At 36.7% G+C, this 23,644-nt stretch overlaps 1 protein-coding gene across 1 annotated transcript in view; it reads right to left on the minus strand.

Annotated features, from left to right (window-relative positions):
* LOC148954796 (inactive serine/threonine-protein kinase TEX14-like) overlaps nucleotides 1–15,270 on the minus strand; it is a 72,909-nt gene extending 57,639 nt beyond the window's left edge. Inside the window, exons 1-2 of the mRNA XM_089107943.1 lie at nucleotides 15,217–15,270; nucleotides 1,212–1,746 (exon numbers count right to left, since the gene is read on the minus strand). Of these exons, the coding sequence (XP_088964069.1) occupies nucleotides 1,212–1,746; nucleotides 15,217–15,254 (573 nt within the window). The 5' untranslated portion in view covers nucleotides 15,255–15,270. The remainder of the gene's footprint in view (nucleotides 1–1,211; nucleotides 1,747–15,216) is intronic.
* Nucleotides 15,271–23,644: the final 8,374 nt, after the last annotated feature.

Raw genomic sequence — 23,644 nt, forward strand, 5'->3', positions numbered from 1 at the left:
AATCAAATAAAAAAATCTGGTGTCGACACAATCCCCTAAGGCTCGGGGGCAGGCGTTTTAAGTTATGCCCTGGGGGCATATATGTGTCTTATGGAAGGGATGCTCGTATTAACTTCAAAGAGGGCTCATTTGATTGGAGATTGAAAGTTCTAGTTCACTTTTCAAGAGTCAAAAGAGATTGGAGGGCACCTAGTCTCCCCCTCCCTCCACGCCCTTTTTCCTCAAACCCATCCGATAAGAACTTTGAGATAGCCTTTTTTTAAATATATTTTTTCTTAATGTATAATAATATTAATTGCTGAAAGCCATCCGATAAGAACTTTGAGATAGCCTTTTTTAAATAGTTTTTTTTTAAGTATAATAATATTAATTGCTGAAAGCTCATCAGTTCAAGATCTTTACTGTAATTTTAATGTTTATTTTCAATATCAAGTACAAAAGAAATATTTGTTATAAATATGTTTTTCAGTAAAGCACCAATGACGCAGTAGGTTTTAGACTTCTACAGTGAGAGAAGTAGGTCATACCCAATCTCTTGTTTGTAGTGATTTTTGTTCGTTTCAAGCTTGATTTGCATATTCAATTAAGTTTCACTCATTTTAAGATTTATTTATTAATCTACATTAACATCTATTGTATGTTTGTTTGCATTGTTTATTTAATTTCTGTTCGTTTCAAGTTTCATTTATATTTCAATACTAAAATATTTTTTTTTCGTTTTAAGCTTGATTTTCATATTCAATTTAAGCATTACTAGCTTTATGATCTATTTATTCATTTATATTATTACTTGTTGTATGTTTTTTGCAATGATTGTTTATTTAATTTCTATTCGTTTTCAGTTTCATTTATTCTTTAATAGTAATTTCTGGTCGTTTTGAGTTTGAATTTTAAATAGTATTTGTATTTGCTGAGCTTAAGTTTATAATTGCCTTTACTTTTCTTTGAAAAACCTATTTTTCGGAAAGTTTCTTTTTAATTAATCATTGAGAAACATCCTTTTCGGAAAACGTTTCTTTACAACTAGTTTAAAAAAGAAGCGATTTCAAGGGCTCTCCTGCCTCCTTGCAAAGTTGGGAGACGGCAACTTTCGTAAATTTAATGGAGCCCTTATCCCTAGGTTTCTAATGAGAACAGCAAAGATTTCAGTATCCACTAGGCCTATTCGAATAATAACGTTCTAAAAATATTGTAAATTAAAAACAGATTACTTGATATAAATGATTGAATCTAGGCTTTTTGAAAGCCCCAACTGCTTTCGAACTTCCAGAGGCAGCTAATTCTCGATAATATTCTATGGTGGCAAAAATGCCACGTTGAGATACGCTGTTGAGGCCAGCTGTCCAATCCCGAGGAGTTCTTCCTAACTCGTCTCTCAGTCTGAGGTCACCACCCGCCTCTATAAGATACGATAAGATACGAGGAGAACCACTAAAACATGCCCCATGCACTGGGGTGTACCTCCCAAAGTCTCCACAGCTTTTATTAGGATCGGCCCCAAGCTCCAGTAATCTTACTAATGAATTTTCACTGCCCAAATAAGCAGCCACAAATAGGGCAGTCTGTTTATATCTGTTTCTGAAGTCCACTGGTAGGGCCTTCTTCAGTAAAAAGTCTTCAACTTTATCCGCCTTGTCATCGATGATGTATACATGAAGAATTTCAGAGTCACTAGCCATCACCAAGTTGGACAGCCTTGGGGGTATTAAGCATGGAGGTGAGGAGGAACTCTGCATCGTTCTGCCTCTAAAACAGAGAAATAATTGATATCAGCAGTAGTTTTTTTTCCGAAATTCGAAGTTAATATGTAATCTTGTAAATGAACTAAGTTAGTTTTTTTTTTTACTTGTAACAACAAATAATTACTCATGGGGAATTTCTGTCACATAGAATATCTATAGATGTTTTGTGGAAATTTATTTAACAGGCAGATCTCTTCCACGACGGCCCTGTAGTAGCTGAGATCAAACCCCAGGTCAGTGAAGGTGTTTTGTGAAAAAATGTGGCAATTACCAGCCATCCCTCACATCTTCACCCCCCATACCCTCTAGATTATGAAAAATGATTTTTGAGAATCTTTTTCTTCAAATAATAAGTCCCCCCCATATTTTTGAAAATCGCTGCTTGTGCTGCTTGACTCATTTACTTATCCTAGATCTATGTCCCTTATCCCTAATAAAGCCTAATGACTTGACCTTTTAAAGCCTAAGTTAAACACTATTTAGGGTATAATTCTAGATGATGAGCTTTTTACTAGGCTACCCGACCTTAGAAGGCAGCCTAGTTGTTGAGTAGGCTTAGGTAAGCAAAGCTTTAAGGAATGGATCCAAAGGTGTTGATTCACATAATATAGGGAGAGGGCGTGAATTTTCCAAAATATAGAGCGGGGGCAATGTCAATGAAAACACAAAACAAGGTATTGTCTAAAATACAGGGAGGTAAAAAAATACCCCTCCCCAATTGAACGAAAATACCAAAAATGGGCCGTTTAATTAACAAAATCTAGGGAATGAGTTTATTTTCAAATATAGGGGGAGGGGAGGTCATTTTTCCTATTTTTCAATGAAAATTAAAAACATTTTTTAATGAAAATACAAAACAAGGTATTTTTTTTAAGTTAGGTCAAAAAATAGAAAAAAAAAATCTTATTCTAAATCAAATTGAAATGCCAAACAGGGGGATTTTCAAAATCTCGGGGGAGGGAGGATATTGCCTCATTTTTTGCCAAAGTTAAGAGTAGCATAAGTCTGTCTTCTATAAAATCTTCTAAGTCTCGGAAGACTAGCATTAGACTCGTAATTTTTTTGTTGCATTTTTTTTTCCGTTCTGTGAATTTTGCTGTTATTATATAAATGCTGCTGCTCTTGACTGATAACACCAAAATATTTGATTTTATCTTGATAGAGTATAAATTTTACTTCAATCTCATTTCCACTCTCATAAGCTCCATAATTGGAAAAAGAATCGGTAAATATATGGCAGTTCATATTATTGGCCTACAAATAAAGTTAACATAACACTAGATGCCATTGTTCATGCTCTTTCTGAATATAATAATCGCTTTTCGCGCAAATTCAGTTTTAAGACTTTTTTAGACCCTTGATAATGATATTTTCATTCTGTGTTTTTTTTTTTGGTATAAAAAGGGTTAAGACATTGGTTTACGATACGATACGAATTTATTATGTCATAATACAAGAATTAAATGAGACACAATATAATTTAAAAAAAAATCACTATTCCTTGTCACTTACTTATTAAAATGACACACAAAATACTGTCGAAAAGACAACCGGTATCGGTTGGTAGCCACTATCTTACAAGGCTCGGGTTTATTTTGGTGCCTTGTATTACACCCTGTTCATGCCGGTTCAGGGAGCAAATCTCGATGCCTGCTTGACTCCAAAGGCTTCTGGCCAAAGGCCATTGTAAGCTGGTGTCGCCTGGCATCAAGTCCATCTAGGCCTAGGATTTTAAGGTTATCATCATAATTCGTGAATTCTCAAGGTCATTACTTTGCTCTTTACTTAGCCCCGAATGCCACACACGACAAGCATACTCTAAAATACTCCGAATATACTACCACGGGTAGTATACTACCACGAAATAATATCACACGGGTAGCTCGTTCCTGCACATTCTCAAGGTCATTTCTTTGCTCTTTACTTAGCCCCTGATGCCACACAGGACAAGCATACTCTAAAATACTCCGAATGTAAAGTTTATAAAAATTCAACAGTGAAAAAAGACTATTCGACTAATTTGACTAAAAGCCGAATTGTGACTAGATTACGCAACGCTATATTCGCCTTCTTAGTACTATTATTTACATGATCCATCCATAACATTTTTGAGTTAAAAGTCACACCTAAAATTGTCATATTATTTACAATTGGTACATTTATATCACTTTGACAAGGAACTTTTTTTTTCAAAAACGAGACTTTCATAAGTGCTGACTTTTTCCTATTAATTGAAAGCCGTTTTTCTTCACAGTCAGCCTCCAAACGGCGAATTATGCCATCCGTACTAATCATGGATCCTAGCTTATGAAGTATCAGCAATGACAAATCATCTGCAAACTTCGCTCTGTTTTCATGCCAAGTCACAATTTTGTCACACAGCATTAAAAATAAAACAGGTTCCGTTTTGGTACCTTGGGGTATTCCACAGAAAACTTCAAGAAAATCTGATTGTACCCCACCAGCACTAACACACTGTTGCCGTCCGTGTAAAAAACTATAAACTATTCAAATTAAAAAGGCCTAAAATCTGTCATTGACTCAAAAATATTCGGATGGTTTGATTTGTCGAAAGCCTTTTCTAAGTCTGCTTGCAAAATTTCTACAAATGCATCTTTATTTTCTAGATGCTCCAGGGCTTCTTCCACAATTTTGATGAGATAATTTACTGTGCTAGATTCTTTTATAAATCCAGAACAACAGGGATCTATTTTATCAAAGAAACCTCCTAGTAACCATTTCTTTAGAAAATGTTCTAAAACTTAAGATACTATAGGGGTCAAAGATATAGGTCGTAGGTCACTCACCACTTTTGGATTCAAAACTTTAGGTATTGGCGTTACAACTGCTTTTTTTAAATACCCCGGAAAGGTACCACTCAAAATACACTGGTTTAAAAAGGCAGTCAGAGGTTCAGCTATAAAGGCTTCGTTTTCTTTGTACAGGGTTGGTGGAATGTCTCCAGGGTAAGTTCCCTTATTTGGGTCAAGTCTCTCATGAACCTTTGCAACTTCGTGAGGGAAAATCACAGGTATTTCAGATGGAACAGCCAAGGGGGGAACACAGAAAATTGGTGGATTTCTTCTGCAAATACTAACAAAATACTTATTAATAGCGTTTGCGTCGAGCTTATTTCCAGATTCGTCGTATACGCTTACACTTTGTCGTACAGAGGAGCCAGTGAGAAGCCGTATTCCTTTATAGTAACCGGCTGGGTTTGTCCTAAGCTCGTTCATTTTTGAACCGTAGGATTTCCCAGCCAATCTACATTCATAGACCACTTGATTTCTCAGCTTGGAAGCTGCAAATATCTTCCCCTTTTTATGGAGCCTGTTGCGTTTGCTTATCAGCCTTTTCAGGCGCGGGTTAACCCAGGGCTTGTCAGCTGAGTTTACTGTGACTGTCTTCTCTGGAAAATATAAATCATAAGCTATCTGTATTTCAGTAGAAAATATTCTATATATGTTGTTGACATTTCAGTTTTCGTACAAACTTTTCCAGTTTTTCGAAATAGCTCATTTAGCGAATAGCTTTCCCAGACTCAGTCAGAGGCCGGCTTGAAAAAAAATTCGTTCGGTTCCTATTCTTTTGTCCTCCCTGGGACATTAGTACACACAAAACGGTTAATTTTACTAAGACCTAGAAACGTCACTGAATCACTATAAAAATCGAAAATATCTTTGCGGATAAAATCAATAACAGACTTTTGAGTTGTCTTTTCACGAACAACATGCTTCAAGCTTAGTGATCGTTCAATCCAGCTGGATACCAGGTCGTTGAAGTCACTCATAAGAACCACAGAACTGTTTGGGTGTCTCAATTTAATCTCATCTAAACATGCTTGTAGATGGGCCATGAGCTCCCGCCTGTAACTCGACCGCGGCGGAAATTAGAGTACTCCAACTACGATCGAGAAAAACTTACGGGGAAGAACTTTTAGTCTCAGTATTACCCATAACAGTTCGTAGTCGGTAGTCTGAGAGCCTTTCTATATCTGGTGCGGTATATCGTTTCGAATGTACATACCTACTCCTCCTCCATGTGTGACGACAGCACCTTCCTTGTTTCGGCTACTCTTGACGAGAAAATTGTAGTTACCTATCTGGGAGTTAAATTCATTGGGAGACCACGTCTCTGTTATGCAGCAAATCTCAATTCTATTGTCATTTAGTCTTGTCGAAAGTTCTGTCAATTTATTGCTTAGAGACTGGGCATTAACAAGGAGAAAAGAGGGGAGGTCGTAGGAACTAGCTATTTCTTTCTTTTTATCTATCTGGGGTAGTTTCCCAAATTGTTAGAACTTGTTGGGACAACGGGCGTGGGGGCAACAGGGATCCCAAGAGATGGCCAGTGGCTTACTATTCTTACTTACTTACTATTTAATTATAAAATCTATTTGGTTAAAGTTATATAATCCGCAAATATTGATTTGTCACAATTAATTTGGATACAAAATTCAACACAGTTTCTCCGTTGTTCTCTCCGCCATGTTTCTTCTGTCGGCTTTGATATTTTTCGACATTTAGGTGAAATGGCAGTTTTTAAGCGGCCTAACAGAATAAAAAGAAAACATGGCGGATTTGTTTTGATTTTTTTATCAACTTAATCTCGGCAATTCAGTGTTTATGAATTATACAACTTTTTAGTTGTATAGCCCCCCAACTTTTGTAGTTGAATTTAGTTGTAGAACCCCTCCACCCAAGATTTCCATGGCGCCCTCTTTCCCTTTTTTTCTTCTTTTTTCTTAGAATATATTAGTCAATTTGGTCAATTATTGGCATCTTTGTCGGATTGACCGTCCCCCATGATTTTGCCCATTGGCGCCCTTGTCACATTGGACCTTCCCCCAAGATTTTTTCCTATATCCGTCCCTGGTTGCCTTCTTCACAAACAAAAAAAACTTTGAAGGTACTCATAAAATTCACTCCTTTAGAGGTGTAGACGCGCACTGTGCTAATTGTAATCGCCCTTTCTGAATTCCCTAGCCTAATTTTCTATAGATGGCAGAAGCCTTTTAGATAGTACGACTATTACCAGCCATCATTCAGACCTTTATACTCCACTCTAACCTTTACCACCTAGCAGTGTCTTTGGATTCCCCATATTAAACCCGTGGATGTCTTTTTAGAATCTTTACTTTAAAAAATCCTTACATTTTCATGGTTTTGCACCCCTGCTGATTCACTCAATTATTTACATTAGATCTGTTATCAATGCTCATACAATCTTGGCCTTGCAAAGCCTAATATAAATCCTATTCAAGATAAAATTATAGAACATGGGCTTTTTACCTAAATTAATTAAAAAAAACCTTCCGAAAAATAAGTTTTTCAAAGAAAAGTAAAGGCCAACTTAAATTTAAGCTCAAAATATACAGAAACCTGTTAAAATAAAAACTCAAAACGACCAGAAATTCCTATTAAAGAATAATTGAAATCCAAAACGAAGAGAAATTAAATAAACAATCATAGCAAATGACATACAACAAGTAATAATATAAATGAATAAATATATCTTAAAACGAGTAATGCTTAGACTGAATATGAAAATCAAGCTTAAAATGAAAAAAAAATATCTTGCTATTGAAGCATAAATGAAATTCAAAACGAACATAAATTAAACATACAATCAATGATAACAGACATACAATAGATATTAATGTAAATGAATAAATAAATCTTAAAACGAGTGAAACTTAATTGAATATGCAAATCAAGCTTGAAACGAACAAAAATTACTACAAACAAGAGTTTGGCTATTGCCTCCTTCTCTCATTGTAAAAGTCTAAGACCTACTGCGTCATCGGCGCTTTACTGAAAACCAATTTCATCACAAATATTTTTTTTGTACTTAATATTGAAAATTAACATTAAAATTATAGTAAAATTTTGAACTGATGAGATTTCAGCAATTAATATCATTATACATAAAATATTCAGTTTAATTTATTAGTTCTTTCTAAAGTTTTTCAAGACGAATATAGTTTCACTACAAACAAGAGTTTGGATACTGCCCCCTTCCTTAACTGTAAATAAAAACCAAAAGTCTAGTGCGTCATTGGCGCTTCACTGAAAACGAATTATATTACAAATATTTTCTTTTCTACAGCAATAGTTCTTGCAGCATTGAAAATAAAAATAAAATTACACTGAGACAAATTCTTGAACTGATGGATCTTTCAACAATTAATATTATACACCATTATACACCAAATATTCAATTTGATGTTGTTTATACTTTCCAAGACTATTCAAGACGCATAAAGTTTTCAGTAAAGCGCCAATGACGCAGTAAGTTTTAGACTTTTACAGTAAGAGAAGGAGGCGATACCCAAACTCTTGTTTGCAGTGAGTTTTTTCGTTTCAAGCTTGATTTGCATATTCAATTTAAGTTTTACTCGATTTATTTATTCATTTACATTAATATCTATTGTATGTTTGTTTGCATTGATTATTTATTTAATTTCTGTTCGTTTTAAGTTTCAGTTATACTTCAATAGCAAAATATTTTTTTTGTTTTAAGCTTGATTTGCGTAGTCAATTTAAGCATTACCCGCTTTAAAATTTATTTATTCATTTATATTATTACTTGTTATATGTTTTTTGCTATGATTGTTTATTTAATTTCTGTTCGTTTTGGGTTTCATTTATTCTTTAATAGTAATTTCTGGTCGCTTTGAGTTTGAATCGAGGAGGCACACTTGTGCCTCTATAAAGAGGCGACCCACCACAATGTTAAGCGATTTCAGGTCCTAGAGGTCGCAGAGAGACGGCGGTAATCGCATTTTGTAGCCCAAGCTCAAACTAAGAAACTTGCAAAATTTCATCCTCCTCCGACTTTATCTTCATGGGGTAAACTGGGCCGGAAGTTTCGACCCTCCCACCACAGCCCCCTTTAAAGTTGTCCGATTGGGCTGAAATTTAGAGGTTAAGTTTTCCTAGGGCCTGGGAGCTTATCCTCAAAATTTCAGCTTAATCCGATCCCTCCTTCCCTGTTTTCAAAAAACCAAATATAGCCACTTAAAATTCATCATTTTTTTTTTCTTAGCCACGCCTACAGGCCACAGTTGGCAACTGATCCGGGTTAATGAGGCCTCGTTCGGAGCAGAATTCGACCTGTTAGGGCATTTTGATATTTTCAGACCGAAAAAATTATCCCCCGAATTTTCATTTACGAAAAACCTCGTTTTCCTATATGAACCCGCTATAAGCGGGCTAGCCCGCGAAAACGTGGACTCGCTTTCCTATAAGAGCCCGCAAGCGATTTCCGGTCCTAGTGGTCCCAGAGAGACAGCGGTAATCGCATTTTGTAGCCCAAGCTCAAACTAAGAAACGTGCAAAATTTCACCCCCCTCCGACTTTATCAAGGAGGCACACTTGTGCCTCTATAAAGAGGCGACCCCCCACAATGTTAAGCGATTTCAGGTCCTAGAGGTCGCACAGAGACGGAGGTGATCGCACTTTGTAGCCCAAGCTCAAACTAAGAAACGTGCAAAATTTCACCCTCCTCCGACTTTGTCTTCATGGGGCAAACTGGGCCGGAAGTTTCGACCCTCCCACCACAGCCCCCCTTTAACGTTGTGCGATTGGGTTGAAATTAAGAGGTTAAGCTTTCCTAGGGCTCGGAAGCTTATCCTCGAAATTTCAGCTTAATCCGATCACTCCTTCCCTGTTTTCAAAAAACCAAATATAGCCACTTAAAATTCATCATTTTTTTTTCTTAGCCACGCCTACAGGCCACAGTTGACAACTGATCCGGGTGAATGAGGACTCATTCGAAGCAGAATTTGACCTGTTAGGGCCTTTGATATTTTCAGACCGAAAGAATTATCCCCCGAATTTTAATTTACGAAAAACCTCGTTTTCCTATAAGAACCCGCTATAATCGGGCTAGCCCGGGAAAACGTGGACTCGTTTTCCTATAAGAGCCCGCAAGCGATTTCCGGTCCTAGCGGTCGCAGAGAGACAGCGGTAATCGCATTTTGTAGCCCAAGCTCAAACTAAGAAACGTGCCAAATTTCACCCCCTCCGACTTTATCAAGGAGGCACACTTGTGCCTCTATAAAGAGGCGACCCACCACAATGTTAAGCGATTTCAGGTCCTAGAGGCCGCAGAGAGACGGAGGTGATCGCATTTTGTAGCCCAAGCTCAAACTAAGAAACGTGCAAAATTTCATCCTCCTCCAACTTTGTCTTCATGGGGTAAACTGGGCCGGAACTTTTGACCCTTCCACCAAAGCCCTCCGTTAACGTTGTCCGACTGGGCTGAAACTAGGAGGTTGAGCTCTCCCCGGGTACAGAAACCTGTTGTCGAAATTTCAGTTCAATCCGATCCCACCGTTCCTGTTTTCAAAAAAACAAATATAGCCACCTAAAATGCATTTCTTTTGTTTTCTTAGCCACGTCTACAGGCCACAGTTGGCACCGGATCCGGTTGAATGAGGACTCATTCGAAGCAGAATTTGACCTGTTAGGGCTTTTTGATATTTTCAGACCGAAAAAATTATCCCCCGAATTTACATTTACGAAAAACCTCGTTTTCCTATAATAGCCCATGTTAATTTTTCCCACCACAACCCCCCTTTAACGTTGTCTGATCGGGCTGAAATTTAGAGGATAAGCTTTCCTGGGGCCTGGGAGCTTATTCTCGAAATTCTGATTCAGCTCAATTTGATAACTACTTCCCTGTTTTCCAAAAACCAAATATCAAGTTTTGCTTGCGTCAAAAAGATTCTGGATACTAAAAAAACAATTACAATTATGTCTCTTTAGTGCAACAGTTGAGACTCCTGGCTGTCGTGCAGTACACCCGGGTTCGATTCACCGTTAGATAAAATTTTTTATATACTTAATTTAAATTTTAAAAAAGAAACTCAGTTTTTTTTTTAAATTTTTTGAAAAAAATTACGTTTTCTAAAGAGTTAAAGAGGCTGAGTTACAAGGTCAATCCTTGAAACACCCTGTCAAGAAAGAAAAGAATAATACACAATCATCTAACAGTTAGTCAAGCAATAATAGGTAATAAACTATACAAAAACGTGCAGAAATTATTTGAAAAAAACTACGTTTTCTAAAGAGTTAAAGAGGCTGAGTTACAAGGTCGAACCTTAAAACGTACAGGGATTAGGAGGCACAGTTGAGGGGCTGCCGCCCCCAAATCCCCGCTTTCGCAGCCTGTAAATAAAAAAAGTTTTTTAAAGTGAAAGTAAGGAGCGACATTAAATCTTAAAACGATCAGAAATTATTCCGTATATGAAAGGGGCTGTGCCCTCCTCAACGCCTCGCTCTTTACGCTAAAGTTTTTATTGTTTAAAAAAAGAGTTGTGAGAAAGTCAAACTTTAGCGTAAAGAGCGAGGCGTTGATGAGGGCACAGCCCCTTTCATATACGGAATAATTTCTGATCGTTTTAAGATTTAATGTCGCTCCTTACTTTCACTTTAAAAAACTTTTTTTTTTGATTTACAGGCTGCGAAAGCGGGGGGTTTCGGGGGGGGGGCGGCAGCCCCCCAACAACGCCTCCAAATCCCTCTACATTTTAAGGTTCGACCTTGTAACTCAGCCTCTTTAACTCTTTAGAAAACGTAGTTTTTTTTCAAATAATCTTAACAGGTATTTGTATCTGCTGAGCTTAAGTTTAAAATGGCCTTTACTTTCCTTTGAAAAACTCATTTTTCGGAAATTTTTTTTTTTTAAATTAATTTTTGTTCGTTTTGATTGCAAAATGGCTATCTCAAAATTTTTATTGGAGGGGTTTGGCAAATTAGGGCGTGGGGGGGAGGCTAATTGTCCTTCGGTATCTTTTGACTCGTTAAAAGTGAACTAGAATTTTCTATTTTCAACCAAATGAGCCCTCTTTGAAGTTTATACGAGCTTCCCTTTCATAAGAACAATACATGCCTTTAGAGCATAAATTAGAACGCCTTCCCCGGGCCCTGGGGTGTTGTATTGACACCGTAGTTTTTCTTATCCGACCTTTGAACTATTTTTAACAAAATGTCTATCTCAAAATTTTCATCAGATGGGTTTGGAAAAAGAAGGCGTGTGGGGGGGGGGGCTAGTCGCCCTCGGATCTCTTTTGACTCTTAAAACGTGAACTCAAACTTTCAATTTCCAATCAAATGAGCCCTCTCTGAATTTTATGCGAGCATCCCTTTCATAAGAACCATAAATGCCCCAGGTCATAACTTACAACACCTGCCCCCTGGCCCTGGGGGGCTGTGTCGACACCAGAGTTTTTGTCATCTGACTTTTGAACAATTTGTATCTTAATGGCTATCTCAAAATTTTTATCGGATGCATTTGGGTAAAAAAGGGGCGTCAGGGGGGGGGGGCTAGTTACGCTCCAATCTCTTTTGACTCTCAAAAACTGAACTAGAACTTTCAATGTCCAATCAAATGAGCCCTCTCTGAAGTTTTATGAACATCCCTCCAAGAGATTGGAGGGACTAGGTGCCCTCCAATCTCTTTTGACTCTTAACAAACGAACTAGAAATTTCAATTTCCAATCAAATGAGCCCATCTTTGAAGTTTATACAAGCATCCCTTTCATAAGAACCAAATATGCCCCCAGAAGTTCATACAAGCATTCCTTTCATAAGAACCATATATGCCCCCAGGGCATACATATAACCCTTGCCCTGAAGACTGTGGGTGGAAGTGTCCTAATCAAAGATATAATTTCCAGAACTTTCAACTACGTTGAACAAAATGGCTATCTCAATTTTTGATTGGATATGTTTTGGGAAATGGTGGGCGTGGACGGGGTGTTAGCTGCATTCCAATCACTTTTGACGATTAAAAAGGGCACTAGCCATTTAAATTTACAATCTAATGAGCCCTATTTGAAGTTTTGTATGACAATACTTTCTATAAAAACCTTATATGCCCCCAGGGCATAACTTACAAACTTTGCCCTGAGGGCTGTGGGGGGGGGTGTCATCCTCAAAGACCTAATTTCAAGAATTTTCAACTAAGTTGAACAAAATGGTTATCTCAAAATTTTGATTGGATTTGGATGTGTTTGGGGAAAAGGTGGGCGTGAGAGGGGGGCTAGTTGCCCTCCAATCACTTTCGACTATTAAAAAGGGCACTAGCCCTTTGAGTTTCCAATCGAAGGAGTCCTTTTTGAATCCAATCAAAATTTTGATTGGATGTGCTTGGAGAAATGGTGGGCATACAACGTGTGTTAGTTGCCTCCCAATCACTTCTGACCCTTAAAATTGGCACTAGAACTCTCAATTTCCAATCGAATGAGCCCCCTTTGAAGTTTATATAACGACCCCTTCCATATGAAGTGCCTCTGGGGAAAAAAAATAATAAAACATTGGAGCCATGTGGCCTTTACTATAGGCAACGCTATAGCGTTGCCTCTGAAAATAGCCTATCTTGGAAAGTTGCCTAGTTAAGCTTGAGCCAGTCTAGGCAAACAAAACTTTCAGGAATGGATCTAGTGGCGTTAATTCATAAAATCTTACGAGTTTTTTTCAAAAATCTAGGGGGGGGGGTGTATTTTCAATTTGCTGAATAAACATATAAGTAAAAGGTTAGTAAATTTCTAGTGGGTCATATAATTTAGCTAAGATGGAGGTGAAAACTTCATTTGATGCCTTTTGTTTATGTTCTTTCATAATTCAAGAATCGTTTCTGGAGCTAATTGCATCTTGAGCCCTTAAAGGGGCCCCAAAGGTATTTCATTTTTGTAACCAGGCAAAGAAGTTATCAATACTAGTTAAGTTATTGAAAAGCAGTTAAAAACATATAACTAGTTTATAAATAAGTTGTTCAAGAGCAATATATTCCAAAAATACTGATTTATAACAATTCTAACCTCCTTTATTAGGCAACTCAAATATAGACAGTTTTCCTACCGTTTCAAATTTGTTGAATGCCGTTGACAAAAATAGCGCTGAATTTCTCAATTTGAAACTTTGCTGTCGACAATCAGGGTAGGCTATATATTTGCACATTAGGGGGGTGGAGGTTAAAGTTGACGCTAAATTTGCAGTGGACCATATAATGGTACTTGTCAATTAGCTGGAACCCACGCAAGAAGTCAAGTTTGGTTAATGCTAATGAAATAAAACAAAATAAGATGAAAATATAATAGTTTAGAAACAAATTTGGGCTATATATTTACACATTCGGGGGTGGGGTAAAGCATAACATATATTAAATACGTAACCTAACCTAACCTAGGTACCTCTCCCCCTAAACCCCAAAAAATAAAAGTTTAAATATTATAAACGCAATGACAAACCACGGTTTCCAATCCAATTCTCTATTGAAAGAAACCTGTTTGACTAGTTTCTAAAACATCTTCCATATACAATATATCGCGTGGGTTCCAGCTAATTGACAAGTACCCATATAATTTGGTAAAGTTCTACCAAATCATATTATTGACTTACGCATAAAGTGAATATACCACTCGGTACCTTTTTTAATGCTCATAACGAGTATAGTAATCATTTCTATCGGAAATGAATTTCAGCCCCCCCTATACATGCCAATTCAGGGTATATATTTCCAGAACCTAACCTAACCCTGAATAGGCATATATAGGGGGGGGGGGTCTAAAAATCATTTCCGCTAGAAATGATTATTATATTTGTAATCAGCATAAAAAAAGGCATCGAATGGTGTATTCACTTTATTTCTAACTCAATAATATGATTTGGTAGAACTTTACCTATAATTTAGCTGGGCTGAAAGTGAAAACATCATTTGATGCCTCTTTATGCTCTTTCATAATTCATATCATGGGCGCCCATAAGCTGAAGTCCAGGGGGGGGCAAACCTTGTCGAAGTGGCACTTTTAATGCTATATAAGAGAAATCTCAGAACAAAAATATAAAAATAAGGCAGCATCATTCAGCCAGGGGGCGGGAGCCCCCCACCCCTGCCCCCCCCCCCATATGGGCGCCCATGATTCATATAGAATACCTTTGGGGCCCCTTTAAGGGCTCAAGATGCAATTGGCCCCATAAGCGATTACTGAATTGTGAAAGAGCATAAAAATAGGCATCAAATGACCTTTTCACTTTCAATTTAGCAAAAATATATGACCCACTAGAAATTAACCAAAAAGTCTTCCTCAAAGAAAAAACAAAAGAGGACAATTTTAAAAAATATAAGGCAAATAATCGGATAAAAATATAGGCAAGAAATTTTCTCTCCCATTTCAAATGAAAATCGGCTACAAAACAGGGTATTTTCCAAAATCTAGGGTAAGCAAAGAATAGCATAAACCTGTCTATTATAAAATCTTCTAAGGCTGGACTAGAGACAAGAGATAGGAGCTTGAGAAACATCCTCCTGTAGTATGATGAGGCTCTGGAGTCAATCCTGAAAAATTCCTAGGCTATTCTGCTAGTACTTGACTAGACTTACCTACTTTCTAAAATGAAAAAAAAAACACAACAGGAATTCCACACGGTTTTAAGTTCCTCCAGTAGGAAAATTACCACATGCATACCTTTGACCTTGTTTGGGATTTGCCAATACTAATTGCATATTACATCAGCACTTTGTAATTTAAAATGGCGGATATTACTCATTGCCATGTGAATCTTACAACGCCATCTTAATAAATTGTAAATTGATTGGGTGCGGCAATAATTAAAAATTTGAAAAGAAGATGAGAAATCTCGATTTAAAGCTATTTGATTTAAATCGATTAAAAAATGTGTCACGATTTTATGCAAAGCCAATATCGTTTTGAAGTAAGTAATTTAGAAAAATTAAAAACCTATTAAACCTAGAAAGCTTCTATCTCTCTTATGTTTTATGTTAGATAAAAAAAGGTTTCTTTTCAACTGAAAGTAAGGAAAGTAAGCAGAATCCAAACTTAAAACGAACAGAAATTATTAACTATATGCGGGGAGCTGCCTATTCTCAATGCCTCGCTCTTTACCTCAAAGCGTTTTTGAACTTAAAAAAAAGGTTCTTATTCTAACTAAACGGCCCTTGTGTGTCGAGAGTCGCTCTTAAAGTCTCGGGACAAAAAGTCAAACCTTAGCCTAAAGACTGAGGTATTGAGAAGGGGAGCCTCTTCGTATAATTAATAATTTCTGTTCGTTTTAAGATTTGATGTTGCTCCTTACTTTCAGTAGAAAAAAACTTTTTTTTATCTAATTTCTGATCTTTTTAAATGATACCGGGAATCTGGCTCCCCCTTCATTGAAAATTTCTTCTCTCCAGGGACACTCCCTCCAAGGAAAGCTATTCCCATGTAAAATCCCCGCCCTAGCCAGGAAAATTTCTCAAAGACCATTCCATTCTAGCTGAGAATTCCCTTCGAAAAAATTTCTTGCGGACGTAAAAAAAGGTATAGAATACGGCATTGGACTGTGCAGTCCCTACCGGCGGTGCTGATCTCCGTTTCTTTGCCCTTTAGCCAGGAAGTGCAATTGGGGGGTTGGAACAAATACTATATGTAAACAATGTTCCTCAGGAACTGTGGAGGGTCATGTTATCTCCAAAAGCATTCTCATTGAGCCTTTCATCTATGCTGAACAAAGTGGGTATCTTAAAATTTCGATTGAACGACTTTAAGGAACAAAGGGAGGGGGAAGTGGTAGGGGGTTTAGTTATCCTTTAATTTTTTTAGTCACTTAAAAAGGGCGCTAGAACTTTTAGTTTCAGTTCGAATGAGCCCTTTCCCAATATTCTAGGACTATTGGTTCGATACGATCACCCCTGGGGAAAAACAAAACAAAACCAAATAAAAAACAAACAAATAAACACGCATCCGTAATCTTTCTTCTGGCAAAAAATAAAAAATTCCACATTTTTGCAGATGGGAGCTTGAAACTTCTACATTAGGATTCTAGGGTACGCTGAATCTGACAATGTGATTTTCATCAAGACCCCTTGACTCTTAGGGATGTTTCCCCTTTTTTGATAATCAGGAAAATTATCTCAGGCGCATAGCTTTTGATGGGTAATACTAAACTTAATGAATTTTATATATTTGGAATCAGCATAACAAGTCAAATCTTTTGATACATCTATAGATACAAAAATTCCTTTTTTTAGAGTTTCGGTTACTATTGATCTGTGTTGCTCCTTACTTACAGTTCATTAGCACGAACTGTTTGATTTTGCTTAATTTCTCTGAAAATGATAATTGGTTTGCTCAAAGACAAGTCATTTGAAAGGCCAACTCATTTAAAAAGACTCAGAAGAATCAGATAATACCAAAATTCCAAAATATAATAATAAATTAATACCAAAATACCAAAATTCTGTTTTTTAGAGTTTGGGTTACTATTGACCTGTGTCGCTCCTTACTTACAGTTCATTAGCACGAACTGTTTGATTTTGCTTAATTGCTCTTAAAATGATTAATAAAAAAAAACAAGTTTTTTTAACTGAAAGTAAGGAACGACGTTAAAACTTAAAACGAACAGAAATCATTCCGTATATGAAAGGGGCTGTCCCCTCCTCAACGCCTCGCTCTTTACTCTAGAATTTTTTTATTGTTTAAAAAACATTGAGTTGTGAGAAAGTCGAACTTTAGCGTAAAGAGCGAGGCGTTGAAGAGGGGAGAGCCCCTTTCATATACGAAATAATTTCTGTTCGTTTTAAGTTTTAACGTCGTTCATTACTTTCAGTTAAAAAGACTTGTTTTTTTATTTAATTTTTGAACGTTTTTGAATTAATGCAAGTTTCGATTTTGGCTCACCGTACATGAATAATTAAAAAAAAAATTGCACACTCATTTTACTTTTATTTGGTTAAATGGCTTTCTGGAAACTTGTTAAATTTTATTTACGAACGTTTTGATTAGTAATAAATATACGTAACAAACGAATTAACTTACGTAACGAACTTCTATAATCATAGATTTTTAATACGTAAATTAGGGGATTCGCCTCCTAGTCAATACCTTACTCTTTAAGCTAAAGTTCGAATTTTGTTCCAATTCTTTAAGAATGACCCCTGAATCACAAAGGCCGTTAATTAGAATAAATAGCTCTTATGAAAGTACTAAAAAATCTTTGGTTTAAAGACCGAGGTATTGACTAAGGGGTGAACCCAATCATATACGTAATATTTTCTGTTCGTTTTAAGTTTTGACGTTGCTCCTTACTTTCAGTTGAAAAACTTGTTGTTTTTATTTAATTTCTGATCTTTTTCTTTAATAATGATGAGAAATCCGGTGCCCCCTTCATAGCAATGTCCCTTCCCCCATAAAAACTTCCTTCATGGAAAGATACTCCCATATAACCCCCGACCCATCCCCCCCCTACCAGAAAAAATCCCGCCTGAAATGTCTGTATACTTCCCAATAACCAATACTATATGTTAACATTGGGTAAAGTTCATAACTTTCAGCCCTCCCCCGGGGACTTCGGGGGATTAAATCATCCTAAAAGACATATTTATCATATATGCGACCATGGTGAACCAAATGGCTATCTCAAAATTTTGATCAGGTGACTTTGGGAAAAAAATGAGCGTGGGAGAGGGCCTAGTTGAACCTCCATTTTTTTTGGTCACTTAAAAAGGGCACTAAAACTTAATTTGCGTTCCAATGCGCCCTCCCATGATACTCTAGGACCACTGGGTCTAAACGATCACTCCTGGGGAAAAAAACAAACAAAAAACAAAAAAACAAATGAACACGCATCTATGATCAAAAAATGCAAAATTCCACATTTTGTAGATAGTTGCTTGAAACCTCCACAGTAGGGTTTTCTTATACGTTGAACATGATGGTGTGATTTTCATTAAGGTTTTATAACTTTTAGGGGGTCTTTCTATCTTTTTTCTAAAATCAGCCAAATTTTCTCAACTTTTGATGAGTAAAACTAAACTTGATGAAACTTATATATTTGAAATCAGCATTAAAATCTGATTCTTTTGATGTATCTATTGGTATCAAATTCCGTTTTTTAGAGTTTCGGTTATCAGTGAACCGGTTTGCTCCTTACTTACAGTTCGTTACCACGAACTGTTTGATAATTGGTTCGCTCAAAGACAAGTCATTTGAAAGGCTAACTCATTTAAAAAGACTCAGAAGAATAAGATAAAATTAACTGAATTATAGTGATATTTTCCAATAAAATAAAGTATATTTTAACTTTATAGAAAAGGTAAATAGATAAATTAGAAGATTTTTGAAATTCTACGAATACGGGAAAATATCACGAGTCCTTTTATTTCTGCTATTTCAATATATTTGTGCTTCATAGGATGCAAATAGGCTCATTTAATTAATTTAGGCTTTGGGCTAAATTTGAATATTCAGTCGAAATTTCTAATCAAAAAAAAATTTATAGAATCTAATTTTTTATTAACATTTATATCCTAGAATTTGGGGGGGATGGAGAAGGGGATTTTCGCCCTTATTAATTGAAAGTCATCGTGATTCTAGTCTTTTAAGGGGCTGAACCCATCTTTAACTCTATCCTTTAAAATACGTGGATCTTAACGCACGATTTTATTGAAAGAATCATTTAATGCTGCATTTTGTTATGACAGCTTTTCAATAAATAAATGGTGATCAAAGCTAACTTATAAAAATGATTTTCGTTTTGAAAAAATCAGACATCCGTGGCAAGTGTAAAAGAGTAACCGAATGGGATTAATGGCAGTATACTATAGCAGTGATTTTTCATGGCATATTTAAAATCCTGTGGTGACTAACAAAATATTTGGTTTTTTTTGTCCCTCAACGTAAAGGTTAGGAACAAAATTTTCTTCTTGTTATGATAACCGGAACTTTGTGGTGGTATGAAACTATTCTCGTCTTTCTTATAATTAGTTTCAAAATTAGTATTTATATTTTTTCTGGTAGTAATATTAGTGTCATGATTTGGACAGTTTTGCACATAAGCCAAAATGTTTCCTTGATTGACAGCGGGGACAATATGCCAGCCTCCCTCCTTGACTTTTCAGAAAATCTTGCCGCTAAAACTTGATCTTTGTTTCTACAGATATTTGTAATTTTGTATAACTGTTACCCAAATTAGTATAAGACTACCTCTCTCCCAGTGGCGGATCCAGGGCCTAGCGTAGTTTAAAGTAGTGTAATTTATTAATTAACTCACGTTTGCGTAAATTAAACTTGCTCCTATCGCAAGTTTATCGGATCAACCTATTTTGCCCCCCCCCTAAACATTTTTTTAGATCAGCCTATTTTGCGCCCCTCCCTAAAAATCCTGGATCCGCCCCTGCTCTCTGCCCCCTTCCTTAAGAGAAAAAGATACAGATTTAAAAAGAAAAAGGACATAGGTTTATCTTTAATTCAAGACCACTTTAAATAGTCTTTATAGTTTTATAGTTTTTTATTACGTATATGAGGGAGTTTGCCCCCTAGTCAATACCTCGATATTTATGCTAAAGGATTTTTCTATCTATTCTAATTAAACTAAAATGTGAACTTTAGCGTAAAGAGCGAGGTATTGACTAGGGGGCAAACCCCCTCTTATACGTAATAATTTCTGTTCGTCTTAAGTTTTAATGTTGCTCCTTACTTTCAGTTGAAAAAACTTTTTTTTTTTTATTTAATCATTATAAAAAACTACTAAGTCTTGTTTTCTTTTTCGATGATTTCTTTTTCGTTCAGGAAATTATATTCACTGTATATCTACCTTTTAATTCTTTAATGGTTTTATATCTCTCCCATTTGAAAATGTGGAGGGTGCATTTATTTCTACGTTAGAAAGTTTTAAAACAAGAAAATATAATCTTGAACTGATAGATTTTAGGAAGTAAAATCATCTTAAATATCATAGGCAGCGGGCTAGCGCTGCCTAAGTAAAGGATGGTGTGGGCACAATGTGTTTTTTTCTCCACCCGGGCACTTCGTATCGAAGGAGTTGTCGTAGAAACTTCGAAAATGGCTCATTCGATTGGAAATTGGAGTGGCTAGTGCCCTTTTTAATAGTCGAAAGTGACTGAAGGGCAACTAGCCCCCCACGCCCATCATTCTCCCAAACAAATCCAATCAAAATTTTGAGATAGCCATTTTGTTCAGCGTAGTTGATTTCCAGATAGAAAATATGTTTTTGAGGAGGACACTCCCCCACAACTCTCCGGGCAAGGGTTTTAAGTTGTGCCCTGAGGGCATATAAGAACGATGTTTGCACAATGTACTATTTATCATTTTTTTTTTCCTTTAGAGCAGGGCACTTCATATGGAAGGGTTCGTCGTAGAAACTTTAAAAAGGGCTCATTCCATTGGAAATTGAGTTGTAGTGCCCGTTTTCATAATCAAGAATGACTTAAGGGTGCCCAGCCCCCCCTCCCCACGCCCATAATTCTCCTAATTTCAAATGACACCAATTTGTAATTGGCCAAATTTTTCAGCAGATTTTTTTTACAGTTAGAAATTATTTTTTTGAGGAGGACGCTCCCCCTTTACCATTAGGGTTTGGGTTTTAAGATATGCCCCGGGGGCATATAAGGCTTTTATAGAAGGTGATGGCGTAGAAACTTCAAAACAGGCTCATTCGATTGGAAATTCAAAGGGCCAGTGTCCTTTTTAATAGTCGAAAGTGATTAGAGGGCAACTAGCCCTCCCCCAAGCCCAACATTTCCCCAAACACATCCAATCGAACTTTTGAGATAGCCATTTTGTTCAGCGTAGATGATTTCCAGATATACAATATGTTTTTGAGGAGGAAACTCCCCCACAACCCTCAGGGGAAGTGTTTTACGTTATGCCCTTGGGTCATATAAGGTTTTTAAAGAAGGCGTTGCCGTAGAAACTTCAAAAAAAGCTCATTCGATTGGAAATTCAAAGGGCTAGTGCCCTTTTAACTGTCGAAAGTGATTAGAGGGCAACTAGCCCCCCTACGCCCATATTCCCCCAAACCCATCCAATAAAATATTTGAGATAGCCATTTTGTTCAGCGTAGTTGATTTCCAGATAGAAAATATATTTTTGAGGAGGACACTTCCCCACAACCCTCAGGGCAAGGATTATAAGTTATTCCCTGGGCGTATATAAGGTTTTTATTGAAATCTTTGTCGTAGAAACTTGAAAAAGGGCTTATTCGATTTGAAATTCATAGGGATGGTACCCTTTTTAATAGTCGAAAGTGATTTGAGGGCAGCTAACACCCCTCTCACGCCCACCTTTTCCCCAAACACATCCAATCAAAATTTTTAGATAGCCATTTTATTCAACGTAGTTGGAAGTTTTGGAAATAAATAGGTCTTTATGGATGACAACCCCTTCCCCCACAGCCCTCAGGGCAAGGGTTGTAAGTTATGCACTGGGGCATATAAAGTTTTTATTGAAAGCGTTGTCATAGAAACTTCAAAAGGGCTCATTGAATTGGAAATTGAAAGGGCTAGTGCCTTTTTTAATAGTTGAAAGTGATAGGATAGTGACTAACGCCTCTCTCACGCCCACCGTTTTCGAAAACACAACCAAACAAAATTTTTAGATATCTATTTTGTTCAACGTAGTTGAACGTTCTGGAAATTAGGTCTTTTAGGATGATAAACCCCTCAGAGCCCTCAGTGCAAGGGTTGTAAGTTATACCCGCGGGGCATATAAGGTTTATATAGAAAGTTGTTGCATAAATCATAGGCAGCACGATCGTGCTGCTTAAGTAAAGAACGGGGACACTCGAGAAGGAGACAAGAAACGGGGACTAAGTAAAGAGGAGGACACTCCCCCAAAACCCTCCGGGCATGGGTTTTAAGTTATGCCCTGGGGGCATATAAGAACGATGTTGGCACAATGTATTATTTATTAATTGTTTCCTTTAGAACAGAACACTTCGTATTGAAGAAGTTGTCGTAGAAACTTCGAAAAGCGCTCATTCAATTGGTAATTGGAGTGGCTTGTGCCCTTTTTAATAGTTGAAAGCGATCGGAGGGCGACTAACACCCCTCTCACGCCCACCATACCCCCAAACACGTACCACCAAAGTTTTGAGATAGCCATTTTTTTTAACGTAGTTGAAAGTTCTGGAAATTAGGTCTTAGAGGATGACAACCACCCTAACAGCCCTTAGGGTAAAGGTTGTAATTTATACCCTGGGGGCATATAAGGTGTTTATAGAAAGCGTTGTTGTTTCCAAAAAGGGCTCATTCGATTTGAAATCGAAAGGCCTAGTGCCCTTTTTAATAGTCGAAAGTGTTTGAAAGGCTTGACATTTTTATAGTAAAGACCGAATTGGGTATAATGTATTATTTTTTGTTTTTGTTGTTGTTTAGACCAGGGCACTTCGTATCGAAGGAGTTGTCGTGGGAACTGCGAAAAGGTCTCATTCGATTGAAATACAAAGGGCTGATGTCGAAAGTGATTTGAGGGCAACTAATCCCCCTTCCACTCCCACCTTCCCACGCCCACCCTCCCACGCCAACCCTCCCATTTCTGCTCTTAAAATTTAACCAAATCAAGATAGCGTAAGGGTATCCAAACTATCAAAGAAAGTAAACAGATTTTTTGCGAATGGTATCAAGTTTTCCATTTCAGGTCAACTAGAGGAGGTATGAAACTAAATTAAACAGTACTATTTTTGTCCAGATTTTTAAAAGGGTGTATGCTGTTAAAAATTAATAGAAGATTTTATCCAGCATACAAATAGCTGGCCAAACTGTAAAGTCTTTAAAAACGAAAAGATTTAAAGTATTATTTCCTTTTTCCCTGAAAAGACTATGTCAATATAAAACGAACAGAAATTAATTTAAAATCTTTTTCCACAAAATAAGTTTTTCAAAGAAAAGTAAAGAACTCCATTTAACAAGAAATGAGCAAAAATAAAATCAAATAATCTACCAAGTGTGAAACTACCACAAATCAGCATCGATAAATAAATGAAACCCAAAACGAAAGTAGTATGTTACCTTATACTTTGCCAAGGCCCCTGTACCAAACAGGTTTTTCTGGTAGTCCTATTCTACAGGTCATTACATCTTTGCCAAGAGATTTACGC

This window comes from Artemia sp. Qi Xiang Cuo, chromosome 2, assembly GCF_049724085.1.
Source record: "Artemia sp. Qi Xiang Cuo chromosome 2, ASM4972408v1, whole genome shotgun sequence".
Classification (NCBI taxonomy): domain Eukaryota; kingdom Metazoa; phylum Arthropoda; class Branchiopoda; order Anostraca; family Artemiidae; genus Artemia; species Artemia sp. Qi Xiang Cuo.